Source organism: Natator depressus, chromosome 4, assembly GCF_965152275.1.
Source record: "Natator depressus isolate rNatDep1 chromosome 4, rNatDep2.hap1, whole genome shotgun sequence".
Taxonomy (NCBI): domain Eukaryota; kingdom Metazoa; phylum Chordata; order Testudines; family Cheloniidae; genus Natator; species Natator depressus.
Window position 1 is genome coordinate 105,776,709 of NC_134237.1, and position 26,132 is coordinate 105,802,840.

At 41.5% G+C, this 26,132-nt stretch overlaps 1 protein-coding gene across 2 annotated transcripts; it reads right to left on the minus strand.

The window, feature by feature from the left end:
- Positions 1-735: 735 nt before the first annotated feature.
- Positions 736-24,884, minus strand: ZCCHC4 (zinc finger CCHC-type containing 4). 2 transcript variants are annotated; one of them, XM_074951588.1, is made up of 13 exons: positions 24,731-24,884; positions 24,245-24,363; positions 19,712-19,794; positions 18,570-18,845; positions 15,725-15,805; positions 15,347-15,419; positions 13,005-13,155; positions 12,395-12,495; positions 8,918-9,039; positions 8,622-8,697; positions 8,015-8,066; positions 7,032-7,176; positions 736-1,802 (listed from the first exon to the last, which is right to left on the minus strand). In XM_074951588.1, exons 1-13 carry the CDS (start codon positions 24,867-24,869, stop codon positions 1,661-1,663), a joined length of 1,560 nt encoding a protein of 519 aa, XP_074807689.1. In that variant the 5' UTR covers positions 24,870-24,884; the 3' UTR covers positions 736-1,660. The 2 variants fall into 2 exon arrangements, with proteins under 2 accessions (XP_074807689.1, XP_074807690.1); XM_074951589.1 differs by lacking the exon at positions 8,015-8,066 and having other exon boundaries at positions 1,672-1,802.
- Between the last annotated feature and the right edge of the window lie 1,248 nt (positions 24,885-26,132).

Sequence of the window (26,132 nt, forward strand, 5' to 3'; positions counted from 1 at the left end):
GGACTAGATATCCTCTCGAGGTCCCTTCCAGTCCAACAATTCTATGATACTTTAAACTTTACAGATCAACTTGAAAAAGTAACCACCTTTCCAACCCCTCTACGCCCAATCATTTTCCACATCAGAAAATATTTGAATAAATAATGTTATTTGGAAACACAGAAACAGAGCAGACAATTCAGAACCCCATAATGATTTAGTACTTTTTAGTCCTGCAGAACCAACACAGCTCTGGGCAAGTAAAATTCATTTTTCTTCTTGTTTGCACATCAACAGATTTATTATAATTGCAGACCTTTAATACGGATTATGATGTGCAGATGAGAGAAAAAGATTAACTTTCAGATTCCTAACGGAGTCTGCAGTAACAGCAATTAGAGAACACCATCTTTTAAAACTATAAATTGAGCATATATGCTATGAAATTTAGTGAGCCTTAAAAAGTTACACAAATTATGACTGCGTTTTCTATATCCCTCTCATCTTCTCTTTCAATCACTGTGGTCAAGAAACAGAGCAAGATGACTGGGGTCTGAAATTAGCAGAGGAACTCCTGTTGCAAGATTTCATAAACCTGAGAAATTATCCCTGCGGAAGATTTTGTTTTGCACACCTTAGCACAATGAAATTGTGTACTGGCAGATGGGAGAAGACAGACAGTGAAAAAATTGTCAATGACATCTTTGATATTTAATACTAAGTAGAAAATCAATTTCTTGAATCCAACAAGTACAGTTATAAAAAGAGTTTATTTCCACTGCACTTCTCATTTCATTTTCCTCTGAATTTGTTATATTCATGTCTAGCACAGCATCAAGAATAATTTGTACGAGTTTCCTTGAACTGCAGACTCATCACCACTAGTAAATGAGGTTACACATTTAAGTTTAGCGATTTTTAAAAATCCCTGATTTAAAAATATTATAACAAGGGGCACTTGTCTAGGAATTGTTTTGGGGAAGTTCTATAGCACAGGCTATAGTGGTCAGGCTAGAAGATCACAATGGTCCCTCACCTTAGAATCTATAAATCTATTGTTAAGTTTATCACTAAAATCCTAAAAATATTGTAACAGCTGGAGAAGAACATCCTCTGAATTTTTGTTGTCTACAATGTGTCCACTGTGGCTAAAATTTAAAAACTACATACATCTATAGTTATCTAGAAATTATAAAGCACTGGTCTCCATTACTGCGGGTGATACAATCAACATACCACTAGATAAATAACAAAAGGCTGACTTGATATCTGTTAGACAGATGGCCACAGTGGACGGTGTTGAGCGAGTGTAAGAGTTGGGTGAAAATGTTTGTAAAAATGGATCAAAATGTATGTGTTATTGTATAAAGGTCAATACCAAGTTAACTGAAAGCTATTAAAATCCCTGTCCCTTTAACTTAAATCATCCTGTGTAATATTATTCCACGTTTTATTTTAGCACAGACATGGTTTACGGTGTATATACACCGATTTCTATTTTGCATTTGAAAACGTACACAAATTGAAAGAGCAGCTTGTATAGCAGTTTTGTCCTACTGCCAATTACAAGTAGTAATTTTTAATTCAACCAGATTTTATCTGAAAGATCATATTAAACATTTACAGAAAATGGAAGCAAAAGTTGGCTGTAAAATCATTCACAGTTTTAGGTAACTGAAGATTAACAGGCAAGAGTGTTTTTGTTTTTCTTTTTCTTGTTCTTTATTTTTTTCCTTGAGACTGTAGCATGCTTCGCATATGATCTTTTAACGATATCCATTTTTATCTTCTTGTTCTTTTTTAGCCTCTGATTTCTGTCAGCTCTGGAAAAAAAATAGACAGACAAACCCATTACTACATGCTATCAAAGTACAGGGAATTATACATTGTAGTATACAAATACATAAATACAAGTTAAAAGACTGGACTGTTCATGAGCAAAAACTCAGAAGTATTATCACAAAAACAGCTATTAAAAGGAACATTTTCTTTGAAATTGGATTTGAGAGAGTCTAATTCATCTCCCCAGGGATAAGTTTATCCACTTTAACTCGAACACTGACACAGGATCACATTTATTTTGCACTATATATATATATATATATATATATATATATATATATATATATATATATATAAATCTTTACTCAGTCGTATAATTTTAGATCCAAATGCTTATGAACGTTTAAAAGTATATATATGACCACAGATCAAATATAAAACATGGCAATTGTTGACACTGCATGTTCAATACTGAACTTCTCTGCTCACTTTACTATTGAAAAAAGTGCACAATGTTTAACAAACATAATAATCTGCACAGAATACAGGAATGAAAACCTAAATAATTAACAAGTGGATTCTTTTCCATCTGTCATGGGCATCCAACATGCTATCAACTAAAAACTACACAATCTTTGTACTAACAATTACATACATTTGCAGGTGTTTACATTAACTAGCAAAGGAAGCCCATGTTAATCCAACAATTCAATGCACTAGAAACATGTGGAGAATAATAATAAACAGTGGTCTGTAAGAACTACAGTATTTCAGTAAAATATACGTCTTTGATCTCACCAAAACCTGCCGGCATGCAAAGTTTCATGGAAAAGCAAGGTCACACTTATTTTCATGTAGATTTTACTTCTTTGAGGAAAAATATTTTTGGAAAAAATTATGATTGAGGATTTCCCTACATTTTGGCTATATATATTATCCATAATTGGAATGATTGGAAAACAGAAATGTTCGGCTAAGCCTTGCATTGATATTAGATAGCAAATTATACCTGAGCTGATGTAGTATGGACACAAAATGCTAATATAGTTTTTGGACTGTATATACAGAGGCATCTACTCATAGAGCCACAATTTCTGCCATCTCACCTATAAAAAGGAAAGGTTAAACCACTACATCATCCACTAATAAGTGCACATGCCTTACTAAACTTCAGTAACTGCATGAAGTTATTATGGTCACCTTGGTTGTTCTGCTTTGGAAAAAAAATAATGGATTTAAACTCAAAAAACTAAAACCTTACAGTAATTGTGGTTCTTAGAGCGGGATCCATGTGGACAAAACATCTCTAGGTGAATATGAACCCCATGTACACAAAATCATTCCTTTGGCCAACTGATGACCATGGAACCATCCAGTGAGAGTCCCTCACCCAAATGCATAAAAGCAACACAGTCCCAACGGCTATTCAGTTCCTTCTTACCACCCATGACAGTAAGATGGAACACAAGTGTCCTTGTAGCTCTATCTCAGGGGTTCTCAAACTGGGGGTCAGGACCCCTCAGGGGGTTACGAGCTGTCAGCCTCCACCCCAAACCCTGCTTTGACTCCAGCATTTATAATGGTGTTAAATATACAAAAACGCGTTTTTTAATTTAGAAGGGGGGGAGGGGGAGAGTCGTACTCTGAGGCTTGCTACGTGAAAGGGGTCACCAGTACAAAAGTTTGAGAACCACTTATCATAGAATCATAGAATATCAGGGTTGGAAGGGACCTCAGGAGGTCATCTAGTCCAACCCCCTGCTCAAAGCAGGACCAATCCCCAATCAAATCATCCCAGCCAAGGCTTTGTCAAGCCTGACCTTAAAAACTTCTAAGGAAGGAGATTCTACCACCTCCCTAGGTAACGCATTCCAGTGTTTCACCACCCTCCTAGTGAAAAAGTTTTTTCCTAATATCCAACCTAACCCTCCCCCACTGCAACTTGAGACCATTACTCCTTGTCCTGTCCTCTTCTACCACTGAGAATAGTCTAGAACCATCCTCTCTGGAACCACCTCTCAGGTAGTTGAAAGCAGCTATCAAATCCCCCCTCATTCTTCTCTTCTGCAGACTAAACAATCCCAGTTCCCTCAGCCTCTCCTCATAAGTCATGTGTTCCAGACCCCTAATCATTTTTGTTGCCCTTTGCTGGACTCTCTCCAATTTATCCACATCCTTCTTCTAGCGTGGGGCCCAAAACTGGACACAGTACTCCAGATGAGGCCTCACCAATGTCGAATAGAGGGGAACGATCATGTCCCTCAATCTGCTCGTTATGCCCCTACTTATACATCCCCAAATGCCACTGGCCTTCTTGGCAACAAGGGCACACCGCTGACTCATATCCAGCTTCTCGTCCACTGTAACCCCTAGGTCCTTTTCCGCAGAACTGCTGCCTAGCCATTCGGTCCCTAGTCTGTAGCTGTGCATTGGGTTCTTCCGTCCTAAATGCAGGACCCTGCACTTATCCTTATTGAACCTCATCAGGTTTCTTTTGGCCCAATCCTCCAATTTGTCTAGGTCCCTCTGTATCCTATCTCTGCCCTCCAGCGTATCTACCACTCCTCCCAGTTTAGTATCATCCGCAAATTTGCTGAGAGTGCAATCCACACCATCCTCCAGATCATTTATGAAGATATTGAACAAAACCGGCCCCAGGACCGACCCCTGGGGCACTCCACTTGACACCGGCTGCCAACTAGACATGGAGCCATTGATCACTACCCGCTGAGCCCGACAATCTAGCCAACTTTCTACCCACCTTATAGTACATTCATCCAGCCCATACTTCTTTAACTTGCTGACAAGAATACTGTGGGAGACCGTGTCAAAAGCTTTGCTAAAGTCAAGAAACAATACATCCACTGCTTTCCCTTCATCCACAGAATCAGTAATCTCATCATAGAAGGCGATTAGATTCGTCAGGCATGACCTTCCCTTGGTGAATCCATGCTGACTGTTCCTGATCACTTTCCTCTCATGTAAGTGCTTCAGGATTGATTCCTTGAGGACCTGCTCCATGATTTTTCCAGGGACTGAGGTGAGGCTGACTGGCCTGTAGTTCCCAGGATCCTCCTTCTTCCCTTTTTTAAAGATTGGCACTACATTAGCCTTTTTCCAGTCATCTGGGACTTCCCCCGTTCGCCACGAGTTTTCAAAGATAATGGCCAATGGCTCTGCAATCACATCCGCCAATTCCTTTAGCACTCTCGGATGCAACTCGTCCGGCCCCATGGACTTGTGCACGTCCAGCTTTTCTAAATAGTCCCTAACCACCTCTTTCTCCACAGAGGGCTGGCCATCTACTCCCCATGTTGCGATGCCCAGCACAGCAGTCTGGGAGCTGTCCTTGTTAGTGAAGACAGAAGCAAAAAAAGCATTGAGCACATTAGCTTTTTCCACATCCTCTGTCAGTAGGTTGCCTCCCTTATTCAGTAAGGGGCCCACACTTTCCTTGGCTTTCTTCTTGTTGCTAGCATAGCTGAAGAAACCCTTCTTGTTACTCTTGACATCTCTTGCTAGCTGCAGCTCCAGGTGCGATTTGGCCCTCCTGATTTCATTCCTACATGCCCGAGCAATATTTTTATACTCTTCCCTGGTCATATGTCCAACCTTCCACTTCTCGTAAGCTTCTTTTTTATGTTTAAGATCCACTAGGATTTCACCGTTAAGCCAAGCTGGTCGCCTGCCATATTTACTATTCTTTCGACTCATCGGGATGGTTTGTCCCTGTAACCTCAACAGGGATTCCTTGAAATACAGCCAGCTCTCCTGGACTCCTTTCCCCTTCATGTTAGTCCCCCAGGGGATCCTACCCATCCGCTCCCTGAGGGAGTCGAAGTCTGCTTTCCTGGTGTCCAGGGTCCATATCCTGCTGCTTACCTTTCTTCCCTGTGTCAGGATCCTGAACTCCACCATCTCATGGTCACTGCCTCCCAGATTCCCATCCACTTTTGCTTCCCCCACTAATTCTTCCCTGTTTGTGAGCAGCAGGTCAAGAAAAGCTCCCCCCCTAGTTTGCTCGTCTAGCACTTGCACCAGGAAATTGTCCCCTACGCTTTCCAAAAACTTCCTGGATTGTCTATGCACCGCTGTATTGCTCTCCCAGCAAATATCAGGAAAATTAAAGTCACCCATGAGAACCAGGGCGTGCAATCTAGTAGCTTCTGCGAGTTGCCGGAAGAAAGCCTCCGATAACTTCTGTATCTTCTCTTATTGTTTAGTGTTAGTTCTACCTAGTGTTAGTTATTTAGTAGCTAGTTAAGGTTGTTGACAAATTAAAATCTTTCCCCCTCTTTTTAATAGTTACCTTGGTGCTAAGGCAGTGACTATGACTGAGTCTAAGTTTCCAGACGTAGAAACTTGTTTGGTCTGTGAGGCCCTTCAATGATGGACATATTAAAGTGCCTTTATTACCTTAGAGAGGGGTATGTGCCTGGAATATGCTCAATATGCAGATCTTTTTTCAAAACACACCCACGAAAGGCCAGACACATCTATTTAAAATTGTTTTCATTAGAGTGCTTCAAGTGAGAGACTCTGCAGCTCTCTAGAAAGAAGCTCCTGTTTCTTTTAAGGTCACATCTCCACGTTAGCTGGGGGTGCGAGTCCCAGCTTGAGGAGACATATGCTAACTCTGATCACGCTAGCGCACTAAAAATAAAATGAAGCTGTGGCACTGTGAGCAGCTAGATGTGCCAAGTACTTGCCTATCATCTCCAATGGGCATATATTTTTAGCACACTAGTTCAATCAGAGTTAGTGCAAGTATGTCTCCTTGAGCTGGGAATTATACCCTCATGTTAAAGTGCAGACAGCTAAGTCTGACTCAGCCAATCATGGGTTTCCTAAGCTTCTTTAAAACCTAGCACTTTATCAAAACAGGCAGAGTCTCTCTCAAATTCCCCACAAAAGTCAATTAGATTGAGTGAGGGGCTCAAGGACAGGGTGCATGTGCAGTCCCAATGGACACTGTTGGCCAAAATATGACCCCAAATCCATGAGGCAATCCATGTGGACAAACACTTGAAGTAGTCGTATCTCCTTTTTATAGACAAGGCTGAAACAGAGATTAAATGACTTGGCCAAAGTCACAAAGGATGCAGGCAGCAAACAGCATGTGAAATGAAAAAACTCTCAGAACTTCCTCAATTTATTCATTATCACAGACAATTTGAGGTTACTGAACAACTGTTTCCCTACTTCTATCAAATCATTTTCATGAAATAACAGTCACGTCCCACAATTGAGAGGTGCAGTGTCAAACTTACTTGCCAGCTCTTTCAGTCACAGAAAGATTAGGACAGGTGCTACGTTTGTGACCTGCTCCACTACAAATAAAGCAGACAGCTTTAGCACTCTCACAAGTGTGACCTTGAAGAGCACAGCGATTGCAAGTGTTGCAGTGAATCCAAGCTGAAAAATAACAGGGATTTATGATTTTGAAAAGACTCACAAAAATATATTAAAATTGAAACATAATTCTAACATCAAGAAGTTTACAGATTGCTTGCAATTTAAAAAGGTATTTTAAGGTTTACGTTTAGTTTCTATTTCACCAGCCATTTTTTTGTTTTCACTAAATGTGCTGGGAGAAAAGAAAAAAGGAACTAGGGACTTCCCCATTAATTCATTGCTTTTCTTTTAGTAAATCCAATAAATTGATAAAACTGTTCTGATGTAGTAGTACTATATTGTACTACTAAGCTCATCACAGGGATGACAGTCTTAATCTTGGAAATATGATATAGTAGTTAAAGTAACCAAGAAGCTTTGGCTCTGAATTGATAAACTAATCCTGTGTATGCACAGACAGCTCCAAATGAGAGTTGCTGAGCTGCTTTCATGTATCTGAAATGATAAAACACCTGGCAGGGAGAGGGGACTAGGTTAAGAACCATTTATATATGTCTATAGAATTCAGCTGAGAAATCTATTGTAGAATCATGAAAAAAATTCTTATATAAACAGGAATCAGACTATTTAAGTTCTTCTATAACTAATACAGAAGGAATCTACTGTGCCTTGATTCAACAACAAAAATGTTTTCGCGCAGCTGAAATCCACTCAGACAAGCTGAATTTTGGGGGCTGTCTATGGAAGTTGGTTTTTTTGGTTTGGTATTTTTGCACGGAATCATTGTGTCTTTTATAGTTTACTATTTTCATTTCTAGTTTTTGTTTTGACTTCTTTGGACTATAACTTATATAGTAAATGTACTTGTATTACTTAGAAAAATATTTTCTGTACTTACAGGGCTTTACGCATTTTTTGCAAAGAAAGCAATGTTTCCATCGCCTTCCATCCTATGAAATAGATTTTGTAAGTAATTTGTTAATTTTAAACACAAATATTTTCAAACATTACTAATGAAAATGTACTATAATTTTAAACTGTACTGTACTCCCAGTCTTCCTGGCATACATCACTGAAATATTTCAAAAATATGGCACATGCATGTACATAGGTGGCATACACAGATACCCTGAAAACACAGATCCTGAGCATCCTTTGGCAGCTGTTAGCAGAACTGATGTGCCTTAAAGGGTAGCATATTTTTCCACCTTTCCAAACACAGGAAAAATGGTACATGGAAGCATGCTTTTGATGAATGGGGTCATGAGGGTGAAGGGCAAATGTGTAAACTTCTGGTGTCCTTCTTCCAACGCAAAATCAATCAGAAAAAGGAGACAGAAAATCCCACAGGACCTGATCCATAGCCCAAATCAACAGAAAGCCTCCCATACTGAGCTCCCTGCCATGAAAGATATACTGTCAATATCAGGACGGGTTTATAACAAAAGTATGCAAATACATCACTTTACAAGTGCTAAAATTCCTTTCCAGAAAGAGGGACTTACTTTTGATGTACATGAATTGCAGATCTCACAGTGCTGGTTCCCTGAACTAACATATCGCTGACACACAGAGCAAAACCTGAAACAAGCAGTTACAAAAGTATTGGTCTGCTGTTTGCTCAGAGAACCTTATCAATGGATCAATTCAACAAAAAGTTGCATGAGGAATGCAAATTTAGTTTGGTAAATTTAAAATCTCACTATCAAGCTATGGAATAATCAATTTGCTTTTTGTTTTTTTTAAATACTGGCTGGAGTCACTTGCGCATACACTGTAAGCAAATCCTTTTATACTTTACCTGTAACCCTCTTCCACAGGAAGTACTATCATACTTGGGGAAATGTTGGTGAAAATACGAACAGGAGACTGTTTACGGCCTGTCTTTCCATGTTTATAAAGTGCATGATTATCATAGTCTACCTAGAAAATGAAGGCACAGGAAGAACAAATTAATTAAAAAAACCTCTAAACTTCCTACCAAGTACTATGCTAAAAAGTGACAATGGCATTTAGCATGTTTATTCCCTTTCTACACCCTCCAAGAGGTTCATGTTTCTATGAGTTAGACTCCATCCCCAGTGCAAACAAAATAGCAAAATTAAATTATAAACTCTAGAGCAGATATTAGGTCATCATTATTAATTAGTGTGATTATACTACTGGGGGTGACTCAGGGTTCCTATCACTTAACCTAGTGCATCTTCCCTTTTTATTACACTTTTGCACTGGGTAAGGTTATTTTACAGTTGCTGCAGAGGAAAGAGATATATCTCCTTTGTTAAAATAATCCATTACTTAAATGAAAACTGCATCCAGTTTGCTCAGCCTGGCAGCATGAAAGTTCACAGGCTAAGAAGCATTTCTCATCCCACATAAAAAAGTTTTAATTACAATTACTATTTCTGAGCCTAGTGCTGGAAACTGGTACCTTGCCGTAGAAACTGTCACCTTGGACACTACCAAAATTACAGAGCCAAAAATGTAAACCTGTTTCCAATATAAACATATACAACGTTTAAAAATATTCCCTTCTTTCCTCAGGCCATTGAACTGAAGTTAAGACAGGTTGGAAACTATTTACTATTGCTTGTCTTGGGCTCTCAGCAGTCAGTGTCAGAATTTCACAATAATAGACTGCAATCACGTATCAGACTTTCACAAGAGATGAAGCTCAGAATGAATTTTTCTATCTTAAAAACGTGCTGCATGGTTTATTTAAATAAGCATTTCCCCAAACCATCATGTCATGTCATAACTTAATGCAGAAGCAAACACCAACCCTTGTTACTAGGAAACTGGCTTAATTGAATAAGTAAGGCGAGTTCTACCTTCCTAGCTGTAATTTTATGTATCAGTAGTGTGATGTACTCAGATGATATAGTGATGAGTACAACAGAAACGTAATATTGTTAGGACACCTAAGTCATTTTACACAATGGTATAAAAAAACGGATATGCATAGTTCACCAATTTTAGTACAGAATATAAAAACATTTGTTTCACAAGAAAAGATGTTTTAATATATTTCTAACAGACATCCATACAACACAATTGACCTCAAAAATACAAATCCTTTGATATAGTACAACACTCAAACAATTTTACAAATTACATCTATCCACTCATGGAGCCAAAACCATTTCATTGCTTTATCCCTGACGCTTCGAACAAGCATTTGCAAAAAGAATGTTTCCAGTGGTATACAGATCCCATTTCTAGCCCTGATGGGTTGTGAGAAACAGACCTTCAGCTTTTCATTGGTCCAGGATTTAAAATTGTAAAACTTCACTGGCCCAATGGGTAAGAGAAATTCCACGTTTAGGAAAAGTAAACTGTTTGGGTTTTATTTATTTAAGAGAGCTGTTTGACTAACTCAAAGAGCTTGTCTACAAAGGGATATTCAGGGCAAGTCTACACTTAAAGTGCTGCATTCATGCAGCTGCACTGATGGAGTTGAGCCACTGTAGACACCAAATACTCTCGGGGAGGTGGATTAACTGTGCTGATGGGAAAGCTCTCTCCCATTGACTTACTGAAGGGGTGGGCAAACTACAGCCTGGGGGCTACATCCGGCCCTCCAGACATTTTAATCTAGCCCTCGAGCTCCTGCTGGGGAGCAGGGTCCGGGGCTTGCCCCACTCTGGCACTCCAGCCAGGGATCGGGGTCAGGGGTTTGCTCCGCTCCACACGGCTCCTGGAAGTAGCAGCTTGTCCCCCCTCTGGCTCCTACACGTAGGGGCAGCCAGGGGGCTCTACACGCTGCTCCCACCCCATGCATGGCTCCCGCAGCTCCCATTGGCTGGGAACCGCAGCCAATGGGCACTGCAGGGGTGGCACCTGCAGATGGGACAGCGCACAGAGCCGCTTGGCCGTGCCTCCGCGAGGAGCCAGAGGGGGGACATGCCGCTGCTTCCAGGAGCTGCTTGAGGTAAGAGCTGCCCAGAGCCTGCACCCCTGCCCCAGCCTTGATCCCCCCTCACCCTCCAAACCCCTTGGTCCCAGCCTGGAGCACCCTCCTGCACCCCCAACCCCTCATCCCCAGCCCAACTCCAGAGCCCGCACGCCCAGCCGGACCCTGCACCCCAACCCCCTGCCCCAGCCCGGAGTCCCCTCCCACACCCTGAACTCCTCATTTCTGGCTCCACACCAGCGCCTTCACCCCCTCCCAATCCCCAATTTTGTGAACGTTTATGGCCCGCCATACAATTTACATACCTAGATGTGGCCCTTGGGCCAAAAAGTTTGCCCACCCCTTCACTAAGTCAACAGCACAGTTAATCCACCTCTCTGAGAAGCAGTAGCTATGTTGGCGGAAAAAGCTCTCCCACTGACACAGCACTGTCTACACGGGGGGAGGGGTGTGTGTGTTAGGTTGGTATAACTATGTTGGTGAAGAGTGTGGATTTTTCCACACCCCCGAGTGACACAGTTATACCAATAGAGGTCTGTAGTGTAGATCAGACCATAGAAATATTAATCCAAATTAACTAAAGGTGGGAATTTAAAATGGAGTAGCTATACTGCATTAAATCCCTGTGCGGACACACTCATTCAGAATTAAAGCAGCCATATTCACTTTGGAAATTAAGTAAATTAAACCGAATTAAGGCCACTTTAATTCTAAATGACAATGTCCACACAGAGGTTTAATGCAGTTTAACTAATCACACTTTAAATTCAGACCTGGCTGGTTTATGCTGAAAACTTACATCTCTCAAGGATCTGAAAAATCCACCTTTGAGAGACATAGCTGGGTTGATGGAAGAATTGTTCGGTTGACCTAGCTAACATTTCTTGGGGAGGTGGATTAACTACAGTGACAGGAGAACCTGGCCCATCACTGTAATGAGTGTCTACGCTGAAGTCCTGCAATGGTGCTACTGTAGCATTTTAAATATAAACATACCCTTAGTTAATGATTAACTTTCCTGAATGACCCCATGTGGGCAAGCTCAAAGCTTTGTTATATTAAAAGCATCTCAAGTGAGAAGGATTAGTGGATAGCGGGCTGCTGAAGTGTCAAAGGAGCTTGATGAAGGCATCACAGTGCTCCACAGTTTATCTGAGAGATCACCAATATAAATGTGGCATATATGTATCAGGTTAAGAAATAACTTGACAGATGCTGTGGTGTTTGCTCTGCTGCACAGTAAGGCATGAAGTTGAAGACAAATTGCCTTTTGCACACAAGTATTTTGATTATCTACAGTCCAGCCCATTTTAATTTCTAATATGTGTCGGGTAAATTAAGAGCATTAATTAGATTTGGTCATACCTGGTAATCCATCATACTGAAGCTTGGGAAAAACTCAAGAATGCGAGACTCAAAGAAGTATGGAAATATCCAAAAAATGGGCAACTCTTTGCTACTGTGATCTAATAATAAAAAGATTCAGATATATTTTTTGTTAAATAAGGAAAGCAGAATGAACTGCATGAAAATGTACTAATATTTATGCACCCAAAGCAGTTATGTGTGTGAGAACAGCTCACACGGAACCAATTCCGTTAAGAGGGCAGAATGTTAGCCAGACCACTATGGGTAGTTAGCTTCCACCTGGACAACCACCAAGGACAGGTGTAAGTGACATTGGTTTAATGTCTTATCCACAAAACAAATATAGAAGAAATTAAAAAAAGAAAAGAAAATGAAACTTTGTATAAAGAAAGTGATTTGTTGCAATGTCAGGACATTAGTCAAGAGCACCTCAACCATTAGTTAAAACATACATTTAAATTTAGCATATTGGTCTTAAATCTTTAGAAACTAGAATGAAAATTTGTGTGCATCAACTCAAGAGTCAGGTACCATTTTAAACAGTAGTTTATTATTACGGGGTGATGAAGTTATTAACTCCATCATCTTATTTGCTTGTAACACATACCTTCCTCTTGTCTCTCTCTCCATGTTGCAATCAGCTTTTTGAAACTAAAAGCCAAGGGCTCCACCAAACCTCCAAATGGGGGATCAGTCACCAATATGACTCCTTCACCTTTCTCTTGATGCAAGAATTTTCTACAGATTTCATATGCAGCCTGCAGGAGATATAGGTTACTTTCCAGAAAATGAGCTCAAAAAGTTTAAGGACAGCATTGGGCATTATTAAAAAATGTGGTTTTTTTTATAAGTGTGCAGTTTCCTTTTAGAAGTCTGAAAATGTGTATTGCATTTTAATTTTTTTTAGTGAATTTAGTGTTTGTAAAAACTGATAGATTGAAAACACTGAAAATGAGTCCTTTATATTTCATAGGCTAGATATAGTAAGGATAGCAACAGCTCGAGCTTCCTAACACTGCCCTTCTTATTGGGTCCTAACCCTGACCTGGAGAGATGGAGGCTGCTAGGAGCGAGAGAGTAGCTCAATCTCAATGCCAATTCAGAATCTGCTCTTTTCCCTTGGCTGGCAATTAGTGCAAATTATGAATGCAGATGGAGAATAGCTACCCCACTAGGAATTAGGATAAATTCACCAGTTCATTCCATATCATTACCAAATCTATTACTTTTCAGAAACCAACATTCCATTTTGGAGCTGGATTTCCACTGATAGCCTTTCACATCTAGATTAGTATTCTACTAACATCCTACACAATCGTGTACTGTTCCTTCCCCTATGAACCATGTCCAACTCTGTCTGGTGGAGGGGGAGGGGGGAAATCTTTATAATAACTTCTATTCATAAAAGTGCAGTGGTTCAATAGCCTCAAATAATTTATTATACTATTATGTATACACTTCTATAGTGCCAATCATTTGAGACTTCCCATAAGTTAAAAAATTAAACTACAATGGGGTGTAACTATCCCTAATGCACTTTTTTTCTTTTTCTTTTCTTTTTCTTTTTTTTTTTTTTTTAAAGTGAGACACAGTAATACTTTAATAGAATGATAAAGGATTGGATTTGAACCAAGAAAGCAAGGAAAGTTTATTATGGGCCTGAAACCTCAAATTGCTAGTTTCACTCCTGAACGTTAGTTTTCTTTATTTTTTATTATTTTTGAGTCAACGTTAAAAGCTATGGTTTATGATGCAAAAATATGAATCCTAGGTGAAACCAAACTAAAAGGCACTGCTACAGATATATTATTATAAACTGGTATCTACAATAACAATGGCTCCAGAGGAGACTAACATTTATTGTGTAAAATTACTTGGATGAAGGTATTGTCAGAAACAATCTCAAATTTGTAGGTTATATTACAGTATGGTTCCACTCTGGAAAGTGACTATAAATATGGCATTGTGGGGTTGCATGTTTCTTTTCAATGATTTCCAGACCCAAAGTGCTCAGTACACCAGTAAAAAGATGTTTTTGCTAACTGTCAACACTACATATTTGTCCTCATTTCAGACAGTCAAACTGAGATATTTCGATCTTGAACACTTGTAGTAAATCCTGCCCTCAGTGGACCAGTGTAACCCCACGGTCTTCAGTGGGACTTCAATAATAAATTCTACTAGTGATTCACAAGTGGGAAGCTTGTTCCCTCTTCACTGTGTTGGATCTGCAAGACTAACTGGAGTAAAAAGCAGTAGCCAGCAGATAGGATTCTGAAGACACAAAGGAGTAATCTGCTGAGAAGGGTGGGGCCTTTTTTTCCTCCAAGTCACTTCTCAGAGTGGATCCTCACTTCAAGCTAGTACAAACAGAAAAATAAGATACAGCAGAACTTGATCACTGAGTACACCAGCTAACAGAGCGCCAACTACTAACGATCTGGGGTTGAGGAGGAAATTTTCCTGTGGATGGATTATTGTCCATTATAGGACTTCTGACACCTTCCTCTGAAGGATCTGGCTTTGGCCACTGTCAAGACAAGATACTGGACTGATGGGCCACCATTCTAATCCAGCATATTCCTAACTCTGTTGCATTCCTCTATATTGTCCATTTGAGATGCTTTCTTTCTTATGTAAGAAAATAACTTGTACTGACAAACTCTCTCTCTTTAATACAAAATAACTAAAAAGTATTTAAAGTAAAAGTAACTAAAAATATTTAAGTAGCACTAGTTAAAATAGGCAGTGATGTCCTTGGATATAATGGTATAAATTACTGAAGAAATTGACACTGCTATTCTTTGATCTAAAGTAGAGTTTGCTGGGCATTACATTATGGTAACTATTTTATAATATGTTTGACCATATCAGTAATATGGACAAAGTTCTACATGAACAACATACACAGCTTTGAGAAAACATTCAGGGAATTTGACTGGCCCTTACCTCTCCACCAAAGAAATAATGGTTAAACATATTATAGTGGCAGAAGTCTTCCTCTGTATAAAACTGTGAATACCTGTAAAATAAGTTTTGAATGTAATAGAAAACATAAATTCCTGTATGTTAGTAATAAGATTTAGGGTGAAAACTTGTGAGCACAGGGCCATGACTGCTTAATTACAAAATATCTTGACAGGCTGAGTGCAGAGGACAAGTACTTATATTGGCCAATCACTGAGCTAGTTGGAAAACAAGTATACCACATGGATCCTGGCTAGGGGAAAAAAAGAACAGATGGCAAAAATTAAAAATGAAATAAACCACACAGAAAAAATAGTTTGTGTATGTTCCCCATACAGACAGACACTTAACAAAACCTACCTGAAATCAATATCTAGCAGAAGGCTTTTAACACTGGACTCCTGTTCTCGTGATGCTTTTAATCGGATCAACTCATGAAGCCTGAGGTAATTAAAGCAAAGCAGTTTAACATATCATATCATGAGTGCTTCAGAAAATAGTTAACTAGACAAAGAATGACCAATAGTTTTCCAAAGAAAACAACTTATTTTTCAGATGAAATCACACTGAAATCTCCCAAATTCAAGTTATCAATCTTTCAGTTTCACTACTATTTAAAGTTAGAAAAAAACATCCCATTACCTGAAACACAATATTAGAGATTATAAAGCAGTGGAGATTGTTGAGCCCATCAGAATTCTCAATACCTTTTTTTTTTTTTTTAAATAAAGAGAGGCTTCTTGTGTGAAGGAGAAATCCAGTGCACTTCAGTGCCACTACCATGGAAGACAGCAAAACTCTACTTTCTAATGAAAGAAGACTGTTGGTACTTCACTATAATATTTATAAGGCCTTCCCTTCCTGTATCTTCATAAGATCTTCATGAGCTGCTTTGGCAATACCAAGTACCTCAAACCAGAGCTCATGAAGGCACTTTAATGTCACATACAGAGGGAGAGAACCCTTCTGCTAGATACTGAATCACGTAAGAAAAAGGACTAAGCAAATTAGGTCTTGTCTATACTACAAAATTAGGTCGATTTTATAGAAGTCAATTTTAAGAAACCAATTTTATACAGTTGACTGCGTATGTCCATACTAAGCGCATTAAGTTGGCAGAGTGCGTCCTCACTACCGTGGCTAGCATCAACTTACAGAGCGGTGCACTTTGGGTAGCTATCCCACAGTCTCCACTGCCCATTGGAATTCTGGGTTAAGCTCCCAATGCCTGATGGGGCAAAAACATTGTCACGGGTGGTTTTGGGTACATGTCGTCAGGCCCCCCTCCCTCCTTCACTCCCTCCGTGAAAGCAACGGCAGACAATCATTTCGTGCCTTTTTTCCTGGGTTACCCGTGAAGATGCCATACCATGGCAAACATGGAGCCCACTCAGCTCACCGTCACCGTACGTCTCCTGGGTACCGCTGGCAGGTACTGCATTGCTACACAGCAGCAGCTCCTTGCTTTCACGGCAGACGGTGCAGTAGGACTGATAGCCATCGTACATCTCCTGGGTGCTCCTGGCAGACCTCGGTGAGGTCGATCAGGGGCGCCTGGACAGACATGGCTATCCTCCTCTTAGAGCACCGAATGGGAGCCAGAGACTCCAGGTCATTCTCTTCTTTAAGTTTCGTCTCATGGAGATTCAGTCCTGCCTGGAATATCATGTGAGCTGGAGGCCTCTCCCTCAGGCTGCTCTCCCAGCCGGCAGCACCGCGCGGTCGCACCTACCCCAGCCTACCCCTTGCTCCCATGGCTCATGAAGCCTGGACAGTAGTAAGAGGCAGTTCAACTATAGGCTGAGCAAGTGCAGAATGGTGGTAGAATGTGCCTTGGATGTTTAAAAGCTCGCTGGTGCTGTTTGCTGACTAGGTCAGACCTCAGCGCAACCAACATTCCCATTGTTATTGCTGCTTGCTGTGTGCTCCATAATATCTGTGAGAGTAAGGGGGAAACGTTTATGGCAGAGTGGGAGGTTGAGGCGAATCGCCTGTTGTCCGATTTTGAGCAGCCAGACACCAGGGCGATTAGAAGAGCACAGCAAGGCGTGCTGCTGTGCATCAGAGAGGCTTTGAAAACCAGTTTCATGACTGGTCAGGCTTCGGTGTGACAGCTGTCACAAACTCACCCCCTGTGTTGATTTTAATTCCCTGTAAGCCAACCACCCTCCCCACCTCGAAATAAAGTAATTATTGTTTTGAAACCATGTATTCTTTCTTTATTAATTGAAAAAAAATATGAGATAACGGACAAGGTAGCCTTGGTGGGATGGGAGAGGAGGGAAGGACACGGCCACATTGCTTATTGTAGCCACACTAAAAATCAAACTGTTTGAATGACAGCCTTCTGTTGCTTGGGCCATCCTCTGGAGTGGAGTGGCTGGGTGCCCTGAGCCTCCTTCCCCGCAGTTCTTGGGCGTCTGGGTGAGGAGGCTATGGAACATGGGGAGGAGGGTAGGTGGTTATACAGTGAATGAAGCGGGGGTCTGTGCTCTTGTTGGTTTTCCTGCAACTCCAACAGATGCTTCATCGTGTCCGTTTGCTCCCCCATTAGCCTTAGCATCGCGTCCTGCCTCTGCTCTTCGTGCTCACTTAATTCTTTCCTGGCCTCTGCCACCGAATGCCTCCATGCATTAAGGTGTGCCCTATCAGTGCGGGAGGACTGCATGAGCTCGGAAAACATGTCATCGTGAGTGAGATTTTTTTTGCCTTCTAATCTGCGATAACCTCAGGGACGGAGATGATAGGGGGAGTGTAGAAACATTCTATGCTCTACAGTTCTGGGGGGACTGCATGGTCACCTGTGCTGCTGAGTTCGCCACGCTGACCAAACAGGAAATGAAATTCAAAAGTTTCTGGGGGTTCTCCTGTGTACTTGCTAGTGCACCAGAGTTCAAAGTACTGTCCAGAGCAGTCACAATGGAGCACTCTGGGATAGCTCCTGGAGGCCAATACCATCGATTTGCATCCGCACTACCCCAAATTCGACCCAGCAAGGTCGATTTTAGCGCTACTCCCCTCATCGGGGAGGAGTTCAGAAGTCCATTTTAAGAGCCCTTTAGGTCGATGGAACGGGGTTGGTTGTGTGGACGCAGTCATTTTTAAAATCGACCTAAAGCATTCAAATTCGACCTAACCCTGTAGTGTAGACCAGGGCTTAGTAACAAGAATTTCTTGCAAGACATATTGATGCTCACTAACATACCTTGGTGTGCCAACACAAAGCACTCTTTTGAATCCTAGAGCAATAATAAGGTCCAGCAGAAACTGACAGCTTCTATCTGCAAACAAATACTGTGCATTTGTCTTCTTATTCTTCAGTGGACACAGAAGTTGACTGGGCCTTTGTAAATGGGCAATGGAGAGATCACTAAGTATTTGATGGCCAGAGTGTTTTCCCCACTCCATTGGCAATAGCAACTGCTGGCATTCTTGACAAAATTTCCTTTTTGATAATGGCAATAGAGCAAACTGCTTATACCTTCAAATACAAGATAAAATGAGGAACCAATTTTAGAAAACAAACCATTGAATGAAGGTATGAAATTAGTCCAAGTAGTTTATAAATGTTTAAACAATACAGTAGCACTATTTCAAAGGTACTGAACCTCAATCAATTAATGGTTAGGAAAAAAAATGTTCAACAGCATGCTTGGGAAAAGCCTTACTTGACAAGAAAAGGGTATAGCATGGGGGCTAAGTGTGTTGTGAATCTCAACAGAGATTGATATACATAGAAAAGAGCCTATTCCTGCTACCAGCTTATGAGCTACTCCTTTAACTTAAGTGGTAGAAGCCTGTTCCTTTGGTGCTAAAGGTTCAAATGACCATAGTAACTGAAGATATTGGGCCCCCTCCAGACTTCTAGCAGCAACACAGTCAGCAATACCCTTGGACTGGGGCAAAAACTTCTTCTACAAACTCTGGAGTAGGATGACAGCAAGACCTTTATGAAATATTCAGTAGTGTACATTTCTTTTGTGCTATCCAGCTCACTTAGTTGAGTAATTGGCTTTCATTTTTATATTATTTTCCAACTGCATTCACTACTTGATTTGAACTCCTACTACTGCTGACCTACATTATTTTTATTACCTTAGCGCCCACAATGTGCTAGGCACTGTCCACTCATACAAAGATACAGTCCCTGCCCTGAAGAGATCACAATTTAAGGAAACTTTTCATGTAATTTTATCTTCATAGTTGATTGGTTCTTATTTTCCCAAATCTTGTCTGTAATTTTTCATATTTTTAATTAGCATAATGGAGGGATGATCAGTACATATGATGTACCTAAACTATCTACATGCTCATATTTAGCAATGAAAATGCACATAGTAACCATACCTTTCCACGTTCTGTCTGTGTGACAAAGAGGGTTGACAACTTCTATTAACTCCTTCTCGTGCTGAAAGTCTAGCTTCTGACACCTGTAGATATAGAAAATGTAAACAAAGATGTGAACCTAACTATGCTATATGAAAAGTTCACACTTCTCTGTTGAAAAAAAAGTATGGATTCCCAGAAGACCTAACATTTCTATTTCAGCATCTGACTATCCCTGCAAAAGATCCTACTACTCAGAAGAATTCCCACAATCCCTGCAGAGATCAAGGCAGCATTCAACATACTGGGAAGGTGATTCCCTGAAAGAATTCAAACAGCCTATGAAAAGGATAAATTCCCTTCTTTTCATCCTTCTAATAATAATAAAACCAGGAGCGGGAAATCAAAAATGTTCTGTTGCAGTGGAGTGAGAGAAGGATTTACCCACTGCTAAAGGATGCCACAGTCTTAAATGAGATCCTAATCCCTGTAAGGAGTATAAACCTGGTCCTGCCACCGAGGACAATGAGAATTTTGCCATTGGCTTCAATAGGTGGAGGATCAAGGCCTTGTAGCTGTCTTGAAGGTATGACTGGCCCTCCCCAAGTATTTTAAAAATATTTATTTTATTCCGATAAGAAATTCACACTTCCTGTCAGATTTTATTTAACCTTTTTAATGCAGCTGCAAAACATCTACAAAGAAACAACAAAACTAGTTTATTTAAAGGACACAATGGAAGGCTGTGAAGTTTAATGGACTGGGAACCAAGGAACCTAAAGTATGTATAATTCCTGTATGGACACATCTATCCACTGGCAACACCACTTCACTCCACACAATCCAGCGAATAGCCATCTCACACAGTTTTCAAGTTAGACGACTTTTCATCACTTCCAAACAGCTGGGTTTGAACAGCAGACCAAATGGTGAAAGGCTTAAGAATCAGATTGATAAACGTCCATGCTAATATCATCCCCCAAGAAGTGAGTTTTAAGATCCAATTTGAATCATGCAGACATGTGGAGAATAGTATTGGAGAAAGAGATAAGTTATACACTCATGAATAGAAAAGGAGTACTTGTGGCACCTTAGAGACTAACTAATTTATTTGAGCATAAGCTTTCGTGAGCTACAGCTCACTTCATCGGATGCATATTGTGGAAAGTGTAGAAGATCTTTTTATATACACACAAAGCATGAAAAAATACCTCCTCCCACCCCACTCTCCTGCTGGTAATAGCTTATCTAATGTGATCACTCTCCTTACAATGTGTATGATAATCAAGGTGGGCCATTTCCAGCACAAATCCAGGGTTTAACAAGAACGTCGGGGGGGGGGGGGTAGGAAAAAACAAGAGGAAATAGGTTACCTTGCATAATAACTTAGCCACTCCCAGTCTCTATTCAAGCCTAAGTTAATTGTATCAAGTTTGCAAATAAATTCCAATTCAACAGTTTCTCGCTGGAGTCTGGATTTGAAGTTTTTTTGTTGTAATATCACAACTTTCATGTCTGTAATTGCGTGACCAGAGAGATTGAAGTGTTCTCCGACTGGTTTATGAATGTTATAATTCTTGACATCTGATTTGTGTCCATTTATTCTTTTACGTAGAGACTGTCCACTTTGACCAATGTACATGGCAGAGGGGCATTGCTGGCACGTGATGGCATATATCACATTGGTGGATGTGCAGGTGAACGAGCCTCTGATAGTGTGGCTGATGTTATTAGGCCCTGTGATGGTGTCCCCTGAATAGATATGTGGGCACAGTTGGCAACGGGCTTTGTTGCAAGGATAGGTTCCTGGGTTAGTGGTTCTGTTGTGTGGTATGTGGTTGCTGGTGAGTATTTGCTTCAGGTTGGGGGGCTGTCTGTAGGCAAGGACTGGCCTGTCTCCCAAGATTTGTGAGAGTGTTGGGTCATCCTTCAGGATAGGTTGTAGATCCTTAATAATGCGTTGGAGGGGTTTTAGTTGGGGGCTGAAGGTGACGGCTAGTGGCGTTCTGTTATTTTCTTTGTTAGGCCTGTCCTGTAGTAGGAGACTTCTGGGAACTCTTCTGGCTTTATCAATCTGTTTCTTCACTTCCGCAGGTGGGTATTGTAGTTGTAAGAATGCTTGATAGAGATCTTGTAGGTGTTTGTCTCTGTCTGAGGGGTTGGAGCAAATGCGGTTGTATCGCAGAGCTTGGCTGTAGACGATGGATCGTGTGGTGTGGTCAGGGTGAAAGCTGGAGGCATGTAGGTAGAATAGCGGTCAGTAAGTTTCCAGTATAGGGTGGTATTTATGTGACCATCGTTTATTAGCACTGTAGTGTCCAGGAAGTGGATCTCTTGTGTGGACTGGACCACGCTGAGGTTGATGGTGGGATGGAAATTGTTGAAATCATGGTGGAATTCCTCAAGGGCTTCTTTTCCATGGGTCCAGATGATGAAGATGTCATCAATATAGCGCAAGTAGAGTAGGGGCGTTAGGGGACGAGAGCTGAGGAAGCGTTGTTCTAAGTCAGCCAGAAAAATGTTGGCATACTGTGGGGCCATGCGGGTATCCATAGCAGTGCCGCTGATTTGAAGGTATATATTGTCCCCAAATGTAAAATAGTTATGGGTAAGGACAAAGTCACAAAGTTCAGCCACCAGGTTAGCCGTGACATTATCGGGGATAGTGTTCTTGACGGCTTGTAGTCCATCTTTGTGTGGAATGTTGGTGTAGAGGGCTTCTACATCCATAGTGGCCAGGATGGTGTTATCAGGAAGATCACCGATGGATTGTAGTTTCCTCAGGAAGTCAGTGGTGTCTCGAAGGTAGCTGGGAGTGCTGGTAGCGTAGGGCCTGAGGAGGGAGTCTACATAGCCAGACAATCCTGCTGTCAGGGTGCCAATGCCTGAGATGATGGGGCGCCCAGGATTTCCAGGTTTATGGATCTTGGGTAGTAGACAGAATATCCCAGGTCGGGGTTCCAGGGGTGTGTCTGTGCGGATTTTATCTTGTGCTTTTTCAGGGAGTTTCTTGCGCAAATGCTGTAGTTTCTTTTGGTAACTCTCAGTGGGATCAGAGGGTAATGGCTTGTAGAAAGTGGTGTTGGAGAGCTGCCGAGCAGCCTCTTGTTCATATTCCGACCTATTCATGATGACAACAGCACCTCCTTTGTCAGCCTTTTTGATTATGATGTCAGAATTGTTTCTGAGGCTGTGGATGGCATTGTGTTCCGCACGGCTGAGGTTATGGGGCAAGTGATGCTGCTTTTCCACAATTTCAGTCCGTGCACGTCGGCGGAAGCACTCTATGTAGAAGTCCAGTCTGCTGTTTCGACCTTCAGGAGGAGTCCACCTAGAATCCTTCTTTTTGTAGTGTTGGTAGGGAGGTCTCTGTGGATTAGTATGTTGTTCAGAGGTATGTTGGAAATATTCCTTGAGTCGGAGACGTCGAAAATAGGATTCTAGGTCACCACAGAACTGTATCATGTTCGTGGGGGTGGAGGGGCAGAAGGAGAGGCCCCGAGATAGGACAGCTGCTTCTGCTGGGCTGAGAATATAGTTGGATAGGTTAACAATATTGCTGGGTGGGTTGAGGGAACCATTGCTGTGGCCCCTTGTGGCATGTAGTAGTTTAGAAAGTTTAGTGTCCTTTTTCTTTTGTAGAGAAGCAAAGTGTGTGTTGTAAATAGTAAAACTAATCCAAAGATACAGAGCATACATCTGGAAAGCTTTCCAGTCTATAAGGCTCATTTCAGTGCTGATGGAGAACAAGTTATAGCTACTGGTACACGCAGTAAACTGTTCTATGTGTATGACATGATGAGTGGAAATATTATTCCTGTTCAACAAATAAGAGGAATGCAAGAGAAATTTATCAGAAAGTTTGAAGTATCTCCAGATGGATCGTTCCTGCTGCTTACTGGGACCTCAGGTTATCTTCATTTGTTGGCAATGAAGACAAAGGAGCTGATTGGCAGCATGAAAATAAATGGAAAGGCTGTTGCATCAGCATTCTCTCCAGATAGCAGCAAAATTTACACAAATTCTAACGAGGGTGAAGTTTTCATTTTGAATGTGAAGAAATGATAACACCAAGCCCAGTGGGAAGATACTGTGGCAAGCTATTCCCTCCGAGCTCCACCAATGCTCATCAATCCTGAGTTAACATTATTTTTAAATTGTCTGAGCAAAGACATACAAATCAGGAAAGGGTGCAAGGAACTGTATTGTGTTTTGTAATATTCACATAGAGTGACATTTAACCTCAGCTGTACTTCCTTTGAAAGCAAATCCTATTTGAAACTGGATCTCCAGAGCTGCAGGGATATTTCACCATTTAGCCCATTCTCTTTGTCCAACAGCTGGAACTTTAGAAATAGTAAATATTATTACTTCTCAGATAAAAGAAATCTTCAGTTTATATGTGTATATATATGTGTATGTATATATATATATATATATATATATATATATTTGAACTGAATGTGTGTGTGTGTATATATATATATATACACACACACACACACACAGAGGAAAAAAAAAACATTAGCCATATCTTAAATAGTATTTTCTTACCTTTTCATTTTCCCATTGAAAAAAATTGCAGTCTTTCCTATCTCTACATGCTGAACAAGCATAAAATCTTCTTCCCTCTTCTTTGCCTTGGCTAATCTTTACAAACAGAAGAGTAGGACCTAAAGAAGAAATGTGCTGAGATCAGTACCTTTAAAAGAAAAAAATGCAATTTTTCCATTTGCTACAACACTAGGTATAAGGGATTATAGAATTAGATTTGAGATACATTTATGGCCATCCCTCCCCTACCCTGCCTACGTCCCCTCCGCTACAAGTCGCCCCCATTCTCTCCAGCCCCTTCCCGTCCCGAGTTCCCTCCCCCCATCAATCTCCGCTGGCCTCTGCTCCCCTCCAACCAGCCCCCATTATCCTCAGCCCCACCTTTCCTTCCCCTCCCCTGACATCCCTCCCTCCCCAGCCCTTTGGCTCCCCTCCCGGGATCCGTCCCACTGGCCGGGCTCAGGACAGTGCTACCCCCCGACTCACCGTGCGGGCAGCAAGGAGCGGGCCGGCCGGCCTCCTGCCCCAGCACCACCGCCACCCCCGAGCCCCGCAGAGTCCCCTCGCTTCCGGCCGCCGCATCCCCCATGTCAACCCTTAAACCCCGCTCCGCGGAAGCTGCCATGCCACCGTCCCGGCAGCCTTAGCGCCCCCCGCCAGTATCGGGTGGTGGTGATTCCTCCGGGCGAGAGAACAGATACAAACCCCACGCTGCGTGCGCCGGCTGCAGCGCCACCCCGTGGCCGGAGGAGCGCCCGCCCCAGGTGAGTAGCACCTGGGCTTTGCAGCCCTAGTTAAATGACAAAAATTAAGCGTTTTCCTCACTTCTGTCCCTTCCCTCGCCCCCATCCGCACAGAGAGCTGCGGCTGCACCTTCCCAGCCCAGGCCCCATTTTGAAATTTTATTCTCGCACATCTTTTAAAAACATGATCTCCCTGCTGGAGGTGGGGAGAGCTGAAGGAGTCCCACTAGCTCTGGGTTTTCTTGTTCTACAGGAGCTGCGCCTTGGTTCTTGTTAAGGAAAAGTTAGCACATGTGACTCCATTTTGCTTTGGGGCCCACCATTGTCCAAAACCAAGCACATCATGCACCAGGAGGCGTGTTCCTTAGCTACTGCATTCCTGTGAAAATCTTCCTCCTTGTCTCCAGCCTGCCTTGACTCCCAGAATCTGTTCTTTGTCAGTCCCTAAACTCCCTATCTCCTGGCCTTTGATGTGAGGCCTCCCATCCTGATAATAAAAGTTACTGATGCATGGCTTTAGGACCATGCTGTGTAATTAACATACTAGTTTAGCACGAGGAATGCACCAAGCAGGGATAGGTGGTAGATAAGAAAAGGGTTTGTTTATTGGCTAAGGTTTCCGATGCACGAGGGCAACATGCTTTGCTAAAAAGTATATAACCTTTGTATAATCTGTATTCGGGGTCCCCTCCTGGCTAGCAAGGGGGCACAACGTTCGACCGTAATAAACTTAGTGTCTTTTGGGAACTCTGCAGTTGTGGACTTTGTTTATGTGCCTCAGCCTAGATTCGAACTATGCGTGACCTATCAGGTATAATTTGCAGCATGTGTGTGCATGTCCTACCAGGTGTAATTCGTAGCATTTGTGTGCGTGTCCTACCAGGTATAATTTGCAGCAGTTGTGTGCGTGTCCTCTCAGGTATAATTCGTAACATTCTCACAACTCTCATCATTTGCCACGCTCAAAACAGGCTTTTCAGATGTGGGTTTAATGCAGGGGAAGTCTACTCCTTAGACTGCAACAGAAACCATTTGAACTGGAACTGTATTTTAGTAGGTTTTATCCAATTTTGCTGTATCACTGCTCTTGGAGTGCGACATCCATATTTTCATGTGTTTATACTTTAAAAAGTTACCTTTTAAAT

What these genes read in the sequence shown, in the direction of transcription:
- ZCCHC4 (XM_074951588.1), bottom strand. Translation starts at nt 24,869, where the DNA reads ATGGCAGCTTCCGCGGAGCGGGGTTTAAGGGTTGACATGGGGGATGCG. An exon ending in TTCAATGGGAAAATGAAAAG is followed by an intron (nt 19,795 to 24,244) that starts GTAAGAAAATAC and finishes CTATATCTACAG; the next exon opens with GTGTCAGAAGCTAGACTTTC. An exon ending in CTTTGTGTTGGCACACCAAG is followed by an intron (nt 15,806 to 18,569) that starts GTATGTTAGTGA and finishes TAATTACCTCAG; the next exon opens with GCTTCATGAGTTGATCCGAT.